Consider the following 16,010-nt stretch of genomic DNA (forward strand, 5'->3'; position numbering starts at 1 on the left):
ATCCGATGATTCCGGTGCTGCTCTCTCTCTTGTCTCCATCCCCATTGTCCCTTCCACCCTTCCTACATACATTAGACTACTCCCAAATTCACATTACCCCAGATAGGTGACATACTCACCATCATCATCACCATCTCATCATCATGGAAGTTTATTTCCCCCCTTCTGCATCTTATCTCCCTCGCGCTCCTCCTCCCCGTCCTGTAGTACCCGCAGTCCCCATCGTCCCCATTCCCGACCTTCCCGAAGTTCTTCATGCTCCAGAAGGAACTTACACACTCAATAACAATCTCTTCTGTCCAGCCGGTATAACTCCTAGTCAGATGCAGGATAAATCAGGACAAGGTAGTTTCATAGTCAGTCTCATAGCTCCACCACCTATGGCACCTCAAAATTCAGGACCTCCCATTGGACAATCTGCCATTTCTTTCGGCTCTACAATTGTAAATGGTCAAAATCATCCAGCTTATCCGGTGCGAATGTCATGGATCAGTGTCTACTTCCCGCCTAAAGCTGGTGATCGTGGTTTGGGGGGTTTGTTCGGAGGAGGTAAAGATAATAAAGAACAAGAGAAAGAGATCGTTCCAGTTGGTTATGAAGCTTCAGAAGGATCAGGTTCAACGGATCCTTCTTCTGATATTCCAAATCCAAGACCGATGGATATACCTGTTTCTGCCATTCCACCGAAACATAGAGCGCAGTGGTTAAAATCTGCTTCATTGAGTGCTTTACCCAGACCGAAGAATAATCTAAGATCAAGTAGCTCGACTTTTGTTACGAGATTACAAACGTTGGAGACTATGCCGAAGATTACTGCGGAACGTGGGAAGGGTGGTGGGGAAACTGTCAGATGGGGTTTTTGGAATCTTGGTAGGACTTTTGGGTGGGGTGAAGAGGGTGGAAAGATTCGAGTGAGTCCAGCTACTGTTACGTGAATCTTACTCTCTCATCACTCTCTCCTCCTTTTGAATTCAATATCGGAGGGAAAGCCTGAATGGTATATGCATTGTAGTTCTGACTGACTTTGTAGGAAGCTTTGGCTAGAGTCACTTTCTCTCAAATACCTACTTGTCATGCCGTCTCTCATCTCACGGCCAGTCCGGACAGATTAGACATTATTGTCGGTTTCGCTTCTGGGGATATCGTCTGGTTGGATTTCATATTGGGTCGATACACTCGAATTAACAAAGCGGTTGGTCTCCTCCTTTTCTTCCTCGATTTCCATTCTACCCCCCTAGTGCTGACTAGAACCCTCAACATTCCCTAGTGTGCCCCACATCATTCGTCTAGAGAGTGAATCCACATGATATACGATTTCTCCTTACTGACCCTATAGGGCCTTTTGAACAGTACCGCCGTCATATCAGTTCAATTCGACCCTCGTCAAGCACAACACTTCATCGCTGTCTTCTCAGATGGTATCATCATGCAATTCAATCTTTTCGCGGAAGATCCAATGTCAATGGCAACCTCTTCTTCCACTCCCTGGACCAACTTCTTCGCCTCACAAGCTGCCCAAGAGCAATCACCCGGTGATGGAGAAGGGTTCAGAGATCAGATGTTAATTTGGAAGAATGAAGATTTTTCTGTGCAACCTGAGAAAGGTAAAGAGAGAAGTATGTGGGCGGGAAAGAATCCAACCGCCGTTTGGAAAGTTGGAAAGAAACAAATTACAGGTGAGTCGAGAGTGATCGTGAGACTGTTCAATTTGCACGATCAGCCAATTGAAAGTAAGCCCTGGTCGATGAAGGTCACAAGCTGACGTTCTTCAGCGTATGCGTATTCACCAGATGGGAGATGGTTAGCATTGACGAGTGACGATGGTATGATGAGATTAGTAGATGCTACTGAAGAAACATTGACGGATACCTTTGCTGGTTATTTCAGTGCTTTGACTTGTGTACGTTGGCTTTCTACTCAACTTTCCTCTTTCTCCCCTTCCTCACTATTCCATGACCTAGTCCAGCTATATCCAAACCGTGTCATTACCTCCCCTCCAACCTTTTGATATTCCCATCTTTCTTTACGCTTTCTCTCCGAAACAAATGAAATAACAGAGTTTCAAAAAAAGTGCCAGTCTAATTTGTAGGTCGCTTGGTCACCAGATTCACGTTTCGTAGCCGTAGGCGGTCAAGATGATCTAATAACCATTTTCTCTCCGAGAGAAACTCGTATAGTCGCAAGATGTCAAGGTCATTCAGCTTTCGTCACTAGTATAACGTTCGATTCATCTTCCAAAGAAGGACGTGGATATCGGTTTGCTTCCGTGGGAGAAGATGGGAAATTATGTTTATGGGATTTTTCAGCTGCTTCACTTCATAGACCAAGACATCATCATACCAATACTTCACATCATAAAATACCACCTGGATCAGTTTTATCTTTGGCCGCACAAACTCAGAGTAAAAGTCAATTACCTATTGAACAAGGAACTTCGGGGAGGTATCATGCTGTTGTACCTAAGAATGAAGTAGCAATGTTACAACCTGTCATGGTGGGTCCAATTGTCTCATCTTATTCTTTTCTCTCTCAACTTATCGTCTTCCTCTTCCCGCCATTCATGATTATTCAACATTTCATCCGCCGATCGTCACCGCTTGTCACATTACCTACACATCTTCCCCACTTCCCCCGGACTATTTCTTCTTCGTAGTATGGAGATTGAGAACTATACTCTCATAGTACCTGATGAAATCTCGAGTGATGGGCAAGTTTGCGAGGTCTACGGACGTGCGAGTGCTAATAATTAGGCACGTATGATAGAAGGTAACATCATCACCGGTGTTTATCTTTCACCTTCCGCCATAATCACAGTTTCACGAGCAGCAGGAATCAAATTCTGGCAAAGACCCACTAAACCACATACATCCAATAAACAACTTCAGGTCTTATCCCCAAATCCGAATGGTTCTTTAGGTCGGGAGAATCGAGAGGCGAGGGAAGTTAGTAAAATGTTGAGAGAGAAAGAAGGTGTATTGGCGTGAAGAAAAAATATCACTTTTTTTCCGGTATAGAATGATAAAACATCAATATCGTAGAGGAAAGTGGTATAGTTGAAGTCAAATAAAATGGGTCGTTGGACGACTCGAGATGGAGATCTTGGAGGGTAAAAAGAGATCTTGCGTTAGGAATTTTGTACTGTACAATCTGGAAAAAAGTGATGTTATGTCAATTAAAATTCGGTCTTACTTCTGCATCCACCGTACCACTATGACACCTATCGAATTCATTCGTTTCTCTATGGTGTTCTACAATCATACAATTCTAACTAGCTCGGAGTCGTAGTTTGACTGACCCAGATATCTTATGGTGGGACGAATTAGAATTTGGTAAAGTTGAATGGAGGTTGATCGAGTGTTTTACCATCCACTTTGATTTGTTGAGTAGGAAGACATATTCCTACGAAACCTATTCTCAGCATTACGTTCTTTCATCTATTGATTCCCGTGATCCATCTAACCCATTCGGGTCTGTAGGATCGCCAGTCCACTCTTTCTTCTATTAATTCCTGCGTTCACACTGACCTGTTCGGAAATGAAGGCTTGCCAGTCCCCTCTTTCTTCTATCAATTCCTGCGTTCACACCTGCCCATTCGGACTTGAAGGCTTGCCAGTCCTCTCTTTCTTCTATCAATTCCTGCCTTCAATCTAGCCCATTTGGAAATGAAGGCATGCCAGTGATGAATGGAATTAGATGAAGCTATTTCTCTTTGGAGAATGATGTAGTGAGGTGGAGCAGATCGGGAAGTGATAGGGTGAGAGGGAGCAAACTTGATAACAATGGGATGAAATGAAATCCAACATAGTGGAATGGAACAAATGTCAGAAGCAGGTGTGGGAGGAAAACAATAACTTACGAGCCATTTGATCAGTAGGGTTTATCCATTGATGTACAGCAGCGATTTGTACGAATAAATCACCTGTGTTTAGAAAAATTTCTCGGCCATCATGAAGTTTTAATCGAAGAGTTCCTATGGTGATGATTATCAAGTCGAGTGTAGGTGTGAAATGTTCCGGTGAAGGGGTGTTTGGTGGAAAGTCTGAATCATGAGCATTGGTAATTCCTTTCTTGTCTTCTTTTCACGGTGAAACTGGAGAACTCTCGACCAGTAAGATACAGATAACAACGTTTGGACTGGTATGAGAGACATGGGAATCGAATTGGCAAAGTATATGTAGAAAGGTATGTCAAAGTGTTGATAGGAACATCAGATTGATGAGATTTCAAAAAGCTATGTTGATTGGTGAGTTGATAGATAAACGGGTTGGAACAAAATGGAAGAGAATACAGACTTTGAACGGGGAAGGAAGAGATAACTTACCTATCCAAAGTACTTGAGCAGGAGCACCATATAATCCAGGAGGAGGTAAATCCCTTTCTTTGAATAATTTCAAAGGATCGGGATTGTATTCAGGTAAATGAAACGCTTGACCGGTATACCAACCTCCTTGTTGTTTCACAGCCGGAAGTGATTCATCAGAAAAGGTTTGAGAACCGTCGGGAGTATGACCTAAGACTACTCTTCGGATAGTGTGTGACATACTGGTATGAGACTCTGACTAGCGTTACAATACTTAGAGAAGAGCTCACCTGAGTAAACTTATGTGAGATAGATGAATTGAGAGCTGAGATGAGTAGAGAGTTTGGATAACGTTAGTGAGAGGTTAGGGTTGTATCGCTTTATATGCCTTTTTTGTGGTTGGTGGTGGAAAAGTCAGTCTGAAAGTCGGACACCGAGGAGAGGTTAGGTTAGTCACCTCGGACTTCGGCTAAGGAAAGATTCGGCAGGAAAGTTGCCGATTACCTCACCTCCTCTCACCCGTTCTCTATTCTTGTACCACGTCTACTGGCCCTACTGGCTATTGGATAACCACAGTATACGTGTTTGATCCATGCCAGTCATCGTGGCGGCCGGCATCAAACATCAACGGCATCCTGTGATCCATCCACGATTTTGATACTTTTCAAAGAAAATTTCATCTCCAACACCGAAAACAACGGAAAACCGGAGTTCAATTTTCTGCGCAAACCATCAAAACCCTCCTTCGTTGACATTTTCGATTTGACCGGAAAGGTATGCCGTTTGAAGATGGAAGATGGTCGTGCTGCATGCTGCAGAACAACCGAGGACCGAGGAACAGAGGAGACAGAGAAGACAGAGTACCTTAGATGACACAAGGAACCGATCGAAAAAGAAATTTACTACTTTTGCGCGAAGTTGCGATCAAAATGTACCTTTTGTCTTTCGACCTTCTTGATCTCTTGGTTTTCTTGACCCGATCTCGCTTCACTTCAGTGCGTCATTGCTCCCTTTCACACCTTTTGACACTGGTGAGATTCACAGTAAGAGATGCGATCTAACGACTAACACGTTAGCTTGGAATAAAATCCCGTCTCCTGTCGACGAATCCAAGTGCCGATGGCTGACGGATCAATGTACAATCGTCATGGGGAAAGATGACCGACTACCCAGTGGTTTTGGTTTTTCTTTTGCCAATCATTCCACATCGCCACAACATCTATTGCGTGCTGAGTGCTATACAGCAGCTAGAGTAGCATGGTAGCAGCACTATCCCCGTCGCCGATCCCCTCTAACGCATCCGCCACGATCGTCACAGCGGACCATGGCGGCAAGCGGATATAGAATGATCTTCCCGTTTTATAACTATAAGATCCTCGATAGTGTCGTAGGCTGGTACGTAGGGAATGTCGAAAAAGCCACTGGCCACTGGGCACCGCCCCTAACTAGGATACTCTCATTCTTCCCACCAAACTCAAGACTTCAAGATAACGACTTAGGGCACCACCCGAAGTGACCCCGGGCACCACCTTTGGCGTGCCTAATTCAAGGTGGGGCGTGCCTACTCTCTGTAAGTCATTGCCTCTGCCGCAGGTGGAGGCGGAATACTAATGGTTGACCTTTAGGGGGTTAGGGGGTTAGGAGGTTAGGGGTTTAGGGAGGTTAGGGGGTTAGGGAGGTTGGGAGGATATCATTAGTAATTTTTCGATTGATTAGTAGAGGAACCACCCACAATAGCATTGTGTTTCTAACTCATTAGTTCGATTCATTAGGTTCCTGACCGAAGGTGGTGCCCGGGGTCACTTCGGGTGGTGCCCTAAGTCGTTATCGACTTCAAGTCGCACAAGTTGATACAACTGAACGCCCGAAAAACTGACAGCTGTCAATTTTTCCTTTCAAAGGGACCCCACAATTCCACGTTTCCTTACCCTATCCTTTGATGGCTTGATCGTCTCTCCCTTCCGGTTCCTCTTACGATCCTCATAATCTGCTATTCCCCCCCGTCCCCTCTCTCGCGTGCTTACGGACGGAACAAAGATTTTAGGATAACACACCTGATGCACTGATGTATCATATCTCTCCTGATAGAGCTTACGACTTGCGCTATACACTCTCCGGGGAATACGCCCAAAACAAGGTCATTCCTTCCGGGGGCGTCTCTTGTCTCTTGTCATTTCTCACATTTTATCATTTCTTGATCTTTGATTGAACTTTGACTCTTGGTTTATGGCTTTAACCGGGCGTTTTTACGACCAAAAAGATCAAATACCTTGGGATCAATTTGGTACTTTGGGCCCTTGGGATTGAAGAGTTGTTTTGAACTTTGGAGTGATTTTTGATGTAAAGGGAAAAACTCATAGCCGTTCTTTCAATCTTTGATCTTTGTTGGACTAATCTCAAAGTGGAGGATATAAATCCTTGGTGTTGGAATGCAAATGGTTGGAAAGACCCATTTCATATACGATTTGAATGAAAAAAACTTGGGAGACATGTCACCTGTGGTGACTATAACGTGAGTTTGTCTCGTATTATTTACTCTTTACTTGCATACTTACTGTCCTATCTGGACATGAGAGTGTCTTCACACAAGATTATCACTGTCTTGTCGATCACCATGTTACACATGGGCGTAGTCTGAAGGATGAATGTGCAGAGGTGGACAGGGAGATGGATAGAACTGACAAATAGAGCTTTGAACGATCCTGTCGCACTTGTACATATTCCAATTCACCTAGCTGATTCATACACCACCAAACTGTATTGGACCATCATAAAAGCTGGCGATCTGTCTGCAGAGTTTTTCAACGTCACTTCAAATCGTGTGGAGGTGAGTTAGATGTTTACTTTCTACCGCCTGTCTCATCTTCCGTCGTTCACTGCTCATGATCGGTCCCCGTCACCTATTCTTGTACATCGTTCACTGGCTGCAGAATTCTGTCACCGAACGTAGTACTCTTAGGGGGACAAATACACGATGGAAGAGGTCTTGTGTGCCCCGGGAGCGAACGTTCTTTCTCGAGAGCATGACTATACAAATAGCTATTGAGGTCACCACGGAAAAGTCGATGGGGTGAATGGCCAGCCGAGCTGACTTAAGATCGCCGTCTTCGGCTCTATCGACCTAGTCAATGAAGAATGGTCCGACGCTGATCAAGATGTGAGAGTTAGTGGAAGTTGGAGAGTGTTCGAAATATCGTCAGGGGACGAGGGAGAGGGCGGTAATTATGGTGAGTCAACCTTTCTACAATATGTCATAATGTGCATATACCCTGAAAGAAGCCAATCCCTTTCTACAGTCTGTGCTCAGGACACGGATAATTCCATGCTTTTCAATCCATGAGAAAGAAGATGCGACACAGTTTATGCTGCGAAGAGAGATATGGGATGATGGCTGACGATAGACTCTCCTCATCTACGTGAAGTCTCCGCGCCATTGGCAAAAGCTGGCATTTCGATCCTCTATCAATCTTCTTATTTCACCGATTTTCTACTAGTCAGATCATCGGACTTCGTCCGTGCTTCAGAAATATTTGCCGGCCAAGGGTGTGAGTGTTTTGTTTTTGTTCCCCTTCCCAATCCCTGTAGACACCACTCAAGTACTCATGACCGTCTCGTGGGCCATTGGCTTACTTTATCACTTGATCATTGACATCACCCGCTTTCAAATGTTGGTTCGAAGGTAAAGGGAAAGTAATTAGAAGAGAGACGCAGAGAAAAGAGAAGAAGTTACTGACTCAACAGGGCACATAGATCCTCTTCCTTCTATTCCCCGACGTCATTCCCAACTTCTCTCACCGACCTCCCCGTCCCCCACTCGACCATTCCCATCACCTACAACACGTATATCCCCTCCACCTCCTTCTCAACCAGAAATAACAGTACTCTCTTCTCCTCTAGCTTGCATCGGTATTTCCCATTCAGCAGCAACTTCAGACGTAGCCGAACGTCTAAGACGATTTATAGTTTGGCCTGAACGTTCCGTTCAATCCTCTCAGACTTCTCGATCCCGTGAAACTTCTCCTTGCTCTGATTCTCGTGATCACTCCACAGAGAGATACGGAAGGAGGAAAAGACCAAGAAAGGAAGAAAGCAGACCATTCGTCAGTTACACAAGGACTGAAGATGGGAGTAGTCTCATGACTGAAACAAGAGCTTTGAAAGCTGTTTTCGAAGGACAGGAAGTTGATATACAATCCGGTGGAGAAATACTTTCAGACTGGGAGGATGAATCTGATTTAGATTTGTCTGATGGAGAATCAGATTTGGAAGATGATGAAATGCCAAGGACACCTGTTTCAGCTAGATCAGGATATTTCTCACTTCATCATGGGGTACAAAATCAGACAGATGAGAATACTCAGACAGATGAAAATGATCAAACAGGCGAGAATTCTCGGACGGGTGAGAATGATGGCGACGAGATTGGAAACCCTGAAAGAGATAATGAGGAAAGGACAGGAAGAAGAAAGGAGAGCGTGAAATATGAAGGAGAAAGAAATGGTGGAAAGAAAAGATTCTCTTTACCTGCTACACCTGGTGATTCACCAATGACCATTCAATGGACTGGGAGAGTGACCAGATCAATTTCGAACAGAGCGAAGAGAGAAGGAGAAAGAGGAGGAAGGAAAAGATGTTTACAATTGGATTTAAGAGGTGTAGGTAGTGGTGATGAAGGAGAGGGAACATATCATATGGGTGAGTTATGTTGACCTTTCTTTCTGTTCTTTCCATCTCCTTCCATCGTCTTCTTCTTCTCTCTCTTCCAATACCTACTCTCTTCATGTTTCGTTCGTCGTTCCCAGCCTTTCATCCCATCGGAGTTCTCAGACTCCTAGGCTGTACTGTGATCTTTCATGGTAGTTTTGTCGAAGCGGACGGTGTTACTTGCTATACCTAACCACTACAAACTAATGACATCTTTGGGGGACTGAGTCAAAGAGATCTCGGGTACTGACTCTACAGACAAATCAGGTCTAGTCACCAGATTCTCTTCTTTATTAAACACAGCACAAATCAAGATGCTTTATTCATCAACTATGCACACTGCAAACGTTTTGGTCGAAGCTAGGGACGTTAGACGTGCGAAAAGTTTGTTAGAAAGAGGTGGAAGACAAGTTTCACCTTGTTCTGTTCTTTAAGACTTTTGGTCTATCCTCTTTATTCCTCTACCATCATAAATCTTTCCCTGTATCAAGATTCCTTGAACTTGTTTCCGGAAATTGGCGACTTGTGAGAATAAAATATCAAAATAGCGAAACGCTGAAAACCCCTCCTACATGATTCTCTTCCCCACCACCACTATCAAAACCTCCACTACCGTCACTCAGAGTCAATATCGACCATCATCTCACCATTCCCAATTTATCGTGACTTGTATCAAATCTGTATCTTACTACTGTCAATTACTTTCCATAGCATGTCATGCATTGATTTTCTAAGAACCCAAAATATTCTCACAATTCATCATCATTCCAACTTGAACTTTTGACCCGTTAACTATCTACCAAAGCTTGAAAACGCTATATGTCAATCATTTCCAAGTCATCAGAAGAGGGGAAAAAACAACTCACACCCTTGCTCTCAATGTTATCTCATACTCAACCTTTCACGTTCTCTCTCTAACCTCTCACGTTTCCCTCGAAGCATTATGATTTTTCTTCTTTGAGCAGGATTAAGATCTTTCATGTCTATTCCTTGTAATTTACTTCCACCTTTTGTATCTCCTTCCACCCCTTTGACCCCTCTATTCACCTCATCTACTTTACTCCGCCTATTCCCTGATCCCGTCACTTCTGAAGAGGTATTGGGAACCTCGGGTAATTTAGCAGATTGTAATATCCCTAATCTTTCTTCCAACCTGTTCATATGTATCGATTCTTCCTGTAATAAATTATCCGCACGGGAAATGAGGGCGTCTATTTGAGGAGCGAGGGTTGAAGAGAGGGATGATTTGTAAGATTGGATAGTAGGTTGAGGAAGGACAAGGTAATGCTGTTTTTTTTTGTCAATGATCGTCTCAGGATATTAAGATAGATTTGAAGAATACCGCAAGAAGCGGTCAAAGTCGGATGAGACAAATCTATTAAAGGTTAGGACACAAAACCAAAAACTCACATGTTTATTCCTTAAAACTTTACCTAACCTAGGTAAATCCCTCGTACCCAATTCCAGATTCTCCAAACCCCTAGTTAAAATCTCGCAACATGATTCAGTGGCTTGAACACATTCTTCGAGGGAATAAAGGAAATCATGTGATGGAACTGGGTATGTGGATTCCCGAGGGGCCATAATCACGATGTCTCTGTATTGATTTGTTGAGCGGGTTGACGGACTTGTGGATGACGGAGTTAAACCTCAGATGATGTTGAAGGAAAGATGGTCTGAAGGTTTTGAAGTCGTGTCACGGATCAGTCTAGTACTACTGTGAGATACTGGGTCCGTTCGGGGTGGTGATTGTGATGAGAATGTTGAGAGTCTGGATTGGGCGATAGGTTGATTTGGGGACTTGACTCGGAGTCTTGGTCTAGATGAAATTGGGGTGGTTGAAAGGAGTTTGGAGGTATGAGACTACGAGACCGAGGATTGATTGAGGGTTGGAGGAGGAAAGAGGAAAGAGGGTTGGAATGGAAACGCGTGAAAGAGTGAACGCGTCGTGAGAGTAGTTGTCAAGTTCTCTTTAACTTACCCCGGTCTATATTTGTTGCAAGTCTTTCTGCAATTCTTGCGTACATGTCATGGACTGGATAGAGACTAGATTGTGAGAAGTATCCTACATGCTACATGCTACATGCTACAGTTAGATTTCTCCACATCGCTCTGTCCGAGTGAAAGAAAGTGAAAGATTGAACTGGAGCTGGACGTGTGTCTTTGGTATTCGAGCATGACCATTGGACGGATGACGATAAGCTCATGACTCATGACACTCATGACCCCGTTTCATACCAAACTACTACCGAATGTCCGAGTGTCCGAACTGCGGTGCCCAAATCTCATACTGTCAACGTCAGAGTATGTCAACATGACAAACATGTCTGCAGCAGACCGAAGGAAGAAAATCCAAAGATTTGAAAGAAGGTCTTTGAGAACCTTTCCCTCTCCCTGAGACGCGTACCTCCTTCCGACGCGTCGGTACTAGGAACTGTATGGACGCGTCGCGTGTTGGTAGTAAAAGCAACGTTTTCTTTCCCCACATCGTCAATTACACTCCCTCTGCTCTCCTACCTTGAACCCATAAACATACCTATGACCCTTGCCTCGTGTGTGTGTATTTGTACATCATCATATTCGACCCTTTTCTCTTTCGTCTTTGTTGACATTCCTTCTTCTTCCTTCATTGACCTTGAACGACTACCATTTTTTGAATGACCGTACGAAAGTTCTTTTCTTGACATTTCATGTTTCTTGATATCATATTCCATTCATCTTCATTCAAAAAATTCATAACTACAACAACTGGATATACCAACCATCATCATCATCTCTTTCAAGTTGGGGAATTACCAAGATCAATACAAGTACAAGTCAAATATCATCAACACTACTCATGTCTCTTCGAACTATTCCATCTATATCATCATCTGGGATTGTACCCGTTTTCCATCCAAATCATCCTCATAACAATCGAGCATCACCATTGAAGCAGAACCATCCTAATATACCTTTACGATCACTGGGCAGGTCCAAGATGATTTCGGACGAATCGGATTTATCTCCTAGTCCTGAACAATTGAAAAGATGTTTTTGTGGTAGACAGGTGGAAAAGGAATCTGATACGGGTATGTATTGTTCAAGAGGTGAGTTGAAAGTGTGATCGTTTTAACCGATTGGTTGTTTATCTTCTGTCAAGTTTGTTGTCACCTTTTGCCACTCGGGGTTCGCGGTCGCGGTCGAGGTCAGATTTGGCCACTGGCCACTGGACCACTGAATCAATCACCTCACACTCTATCTTTGACAGCTTCCTCACGTGTCCAATAATGTTACCAAGCCACTATGAGCATATCCTTCTTTTGTCGCTTGGTTTTTTGCTGAACTCACCTTGTCCCTAGATTTGGGAGAGTGACAGGGGCCAAATAATCCCAGTAGGATGTGTAACTGACAAGACAGAATGCGCTCAACGCGACACATTCTCATCACTATGCTACAAACCTCAAAACTCATCTCTCACACAACCTCTCACCTCGTCCGCTTCGATATCACGCGGAACGTCTTTATCTTCTTCCACCTCCAGCACCTCTGCCAATTATCAAGATGAGGAATACGGTTCTCATTATCGTCGTATGGCCCGTGCCGATTTACGTCGTGAAGAAAGAAGAGAAGAGCGTAGACGTCGACGTGCCGAAGGAAGTGTCGCGTCCACTTCTTCACGATCAACCATGATGTCAACCTCTTCTTTCGCATCATCTCGAATACCTGATTTAATCCATTCTCACTCTAGAAACCCATCCGTCGCATCTACCGCATCATCCATTTGGAGCTCTAATCTCAGTCGAAATCCTAGTTCAGCTTCGAACGTTTCTTCAGTCTCGAGAGGATGTAAAATGCAATTAGAAGATGCTATCATGGAAGATGATGATGAAGAAGAACTTTTAGATGGAGTTTTCACACAAGGTAAACCTCAACGTACACGTATATTACATCCAACCAAAAAAATGACGGTACATAAACGTAGACCTTCACATGGTAATAACGTGAAAAGGATCGAACCTTTCGGAATGGGACAAGATATGTTGGATGTTTTGGAAGATATAATTTCTATGGAAAAAACTTTCGCTGTTGAAGAACAAACTTCTTCACCTGGGATTTTCACAGCTGTTTTCGATAAACCGCCTAGAACACCTTCTCCTATAAACGATAAACGTATATCTACCATACCGGCTGCTCCAGGAGCTCCTGGACGTCATAGAGGTACTTCAAGTATGTCTGTTCATATGCCTGTTCAACAATCCATGGGATTAGGTTTACATCAATCTTCTTTATCAGAATCACATACCGCTTTATATCTCGTTACTGCTTCACCCGAACGTCAAGATCGCAGGTCGACAAGTCCAAAATTATCAACAAGACAGAGTCTTACATTTTCAATCGATTCGGCAGGTCCATCAATCCCCACAATACCATCAATATCATCAATCCCAATCAGTTCCTCCAATTCGAGTACTTCAAGTATTCCAATTAGTAGTATCTCCAGTAATTCAAGTTTATCAAATTTATCAAGTAGACCTTTTAGGAAATTCGATTCACCAATGGTAACTCCTTCAAGACGTAACATTTCACCCACAGGTTACGCTCCAATCGGTAAATGGCGTTTCCCAACACCAACATCATCAGATTCCATCACTCCTACTCGTGCTAGACAAAGACAAATATCAGATCCTATGCAAGGAGAAGATATTGGACCTGCACTTCTTTGGCCACCACAAAGAGATTTTGCACCTAGTTTATTTCCTACTTCACCAGCTACGGGTACTCCAGAATTTGGATCGATTGAAGGGGTAGGAGCAGGGGTATCTATTCCTGATAGCGGAGTGAAATTAGGGGTTTTATTGGGTAGTGGGAATATGGAAATTGATGAAGGTGGTGGTAGTAGTACGGAACATGTTCATGGGAATGAGAGAACGAGAGGAGAGTATTTACCTGTTTTTTTGGAAGCGGAAGGATTTAGGGCGGGACCTTATTGAGTTGGAGAGGGGAATGAGATTTGTGTATAGTGGGCATAGAGGAAGTGTATAAAAAGGATCAAATGTTTCTTTCGGTTTACACTTTATCTCATCTTGGGCCCATTGGACTGGACAATTTTGAAGCGCGGTGCGCGAAGGGTAGATTTGTATCAAGTACGAACAACATCATTTGAAATGCATTTAGATTATATACTGGAAATGTATTCTTTGGTCACGGTCAAGATTCATAAGCTTATTTGAGAATAAACACCAAACATTACCATAGGCCTACCTGCAATACCAATTGGGGCAAAACGAATCGGAAATTCTGATCAAATCAATTCCTATCCATCTTTTTCTCATCTTTGCTTATCTCTCTATCTGTCTTTACTTTTTCTTTTCCATACTCGTTACCTTCTCTTTCAAGCATCTTACATCTGTGCCGTTGCTGTGAACAGACAAGGAAAAATGAGTGTGTTTCGCCCTTTGCTCAGAAATGTCACTACGACTCGTTTTAGAATCAATACCAGGGTATGGACAAATACCATCATTTCAAAGAGGTTCATAGCTAGTGAGTTGATCCTTATCTTCTTCCTCTTCTCCTTCTCCTTCTCCTTTTCCTCTCATTCTCTTCCTTAAAATCCTCCTCTTCTCTCTCAACCTCTTCCTCAAAATCCTTCTCTGGCGACGTCCTTCGTCGAAAAAATTCCATCCGTCAATTTCCCCTCGAGATAAGATCACCTTTCTTCATCTCATCATGACTACAATAATCTTTCTCCTTTCCTCACCTTAAGCAAACAATCCGTCCGACGGAGGTAGAGGTTCTCGTTGGAAAGCTCCCGTGTATGTAATTGACATCAGCTCGTTACACAGTCGATCATGAATGGGTATCTTTTGATCCTTCTTCGAATATCGGGACGGTAGGAATCACCGATTATGCTCAAAAAGCTTTAGGAGATGTGGTATTTGTTGAATTACCCGGAGTAGGTAGTGAAGTAGCTCAATCTGGTGAGGTTTTTTTTCAACTGGTCTCATACTTTCTCTTATCATTCTACTTTACAAAAAACTTGGAAGAGAATGATTTTCGATATCTCATATCCCCCACTTTCGAACTCATTTATAGGATACACACTTTTGGTCTCATATATATTTTAGGTAACATTCTACCCCATATCCCTTACCCTACTCCGAGTTACGATTCGTATTCCATCATTACTGAAAATTCCGGTGATGGGACATAGGGAGAAAAGCTTACGAATAGATCCTATTGGAGCTGTCGAATCTGTCAAAGCTGCTTCTGACATTTACGCACCTGTATCGGGTATCATTGAAGAGATCAACGAAACTTTATCGGATCAACCTGGTTTATTGAACAAATCGCCTATGAAGGATGGTAAGTGTTCATTCATCATTCCATCTGTTCTGACTTCTGCATTCCTCCCTCTTTCTTCTCACTATCACATTGCTCTTTAGGGCTATCATTTCAAAGTCGGGTGTTGGGAAGAGGACAGGATAGGTGAACGTAGGGGAACTCAGATCTCCCCTCTGGGTTTGGAATAAAATAAAGTACGGAAAGACCAACTCATATTTAGGTTGGCTCGCAAAGATCAAACTTTCCGAACCATCAGAATTCGAGGCTTTGCTCAATGACGAAGCGTACAAAGCCCATTGTGAGGGATCCGAGTGAATGTCTCCGTTCAAACAATTTCGAAGATGCAGTCAATATGCTAATCGATATGTTCAAGGACGACTTCGAGACAGACCAAGCGATCCTAAACATGGCTGATAAATCTACTCAAACTCCGCAGGCGCTTCGTCTAGTCTGTCAGACAATTCTGACACTCCCTCCCTTAGATGTCGTTTGGGTGCCGATGCGAAGATCACCTCGTCCGGTCTATCCGATTGTATCGGTCAATGAGGATTGTCTCCTTTCTACTTCCCCCACTCAAACGGTCAGTCCCCGCTAAGCAGTCAAAATAACTGAGCTCGCCTGTTTTCGAAGACCCCTTATCACTCCAAGCAGGCTCAGCTTACAAAGGATCTCACAGCGGAGA

At 43.5% G+C, this 16,010-nt stretch overlaps 6 protein-coding genes across 6 annotated transcripts; 4 read left to right on the forward strand and 2 right to left on the reverse strand.

Moving 5' to 3' along the window:
* Positions 1-134: 134 nt before the first annotated feature.
* Positions 135-2,984, forward strand: TREMEDRAFT_33562 (uncharacterized protein; the record flags this gene model as incomplete). The annotated part of the gene is made up of 6 exons (XM_007006336.1): positions 135-926; positions 1,031-1,192; positions 1,337-1,676; positions 1,773-1,900; positions 2,090-2,494; positions 2,751-2,984. Coding segments are annotated over 6 exons (2,061 nt in total), but the record flags the coding sequence as incomplete, so codon positions are not given.
* A 335-nt stretch (positions 2,985-3,319) lies between these two features.
* Positions 3,320-4,541, reverse strand: TREMEDRAFT_64176 (uncharacterized protein; the record flags this gene model as incomplete). The annotated part of the gene is made up of 4 exons (XM_007006451.1): positions 3,320-3,408; positions 3,525-3,626; positions 3,857-4,039; positions 4,322-4,541. The coding sequence occupies 4 exons, from the start codon at positions 4,539-4,541 to the stop codon at positions 3,320-3,322; spliced, it is 594 nt and encodes a 197-aa protein (XP_007006513.1).
* A 2,248-nt stretch (positions 4,542-6,789) lies between these two features.
* On the forward strand, positions 6,790-9,438 carry TREMEDRAFT_64177 (uncharacterized protein; the record flags this gene model as incomplete). Its single annotated transcript, XM_007006452.1, has 6 exons — positions 6,790-6,812; positions 6,989-7,127; positions 7,398-7,527; positions 7,702-7,845; positions 8,042-8,995; positions 9,263-9,438. 6 exons carry the CDS (start codon positions 6,790-6,792, stop codon positions 9,436-9,438), a joined length of 1,566 nt encoding a protein of 521 aa, XP_007006514.1.
* A 448-nt stretch (positions 9,439-9,886) lies between these two features.
* Positions 9,887-10,588, reverse strand: TREMEDRAFT_69637 (uncharacterized protein; the record flags this gene model as incomplete). Its single annotated transcript, XM_007006561.1, has 2 exons — positions 9,887-10,291; positions 10,415-10,588. 2 exons carry the CDS (start codon positions 10,586-10,588, stop codon positions 9,887-9,889), a joined length of 579 nt encoding a protein of 192 aa, XP_007006623.1.
* Positions 10,589-11,843: 1,255 nt separating this feature from the next.
* TREMEDRAFT_64179 (uncharacterized protein) lies at positions 11,844-13,977 on the forward strand (the record flags this gene model as incomplete). The annotated part of the gene is made up of 2 exons (XM_007006453.1): positions 11,844-12,093; positions 12,404-13,977. The coding sequence occupies 2 exons, from the start codon at positions 11,844-11,846 to the stop codon at positions 13,975-13,977; spliced, it is 1,824 nt and encodes a 607-aa protein (XP_007006515.1).
* Positions 13,978-14,807: 830 nt separating this feature from the next.
* Positions 14,808-15,643, forward strand: TREMEDRAFT_33439 (uncharacterized protein; the record flags this gene model as incomplete). Its single annotated transcript, XM_007006315.1, has 3 exons — positions 14,808-14,964; positions 15,218-15,349; positions 15,549-15,643. Coding segments are annotated over 3 exons (384 nt in total), but the record flags the coding sequence as incomplete, so codon positions are not given.
* Between the last annotated feature and the right edge of the window lie 367 nt (positions 15,644-16,010).

The sequence above is a fragment of the Tremella mesenterica genome (genome assembly GCF_000271645.1).
Source record: "Tremella mesenterica DSM 1558 unplaced genomic scaffold TREMEscaffold_10, whole genome shotgun sequence".
NCBI lineage: Eukaryota > Fungi > Basidiomycota > Tremellomycetes > Tremellales > Tremellaceae > Tremella > Tremella mesenterica.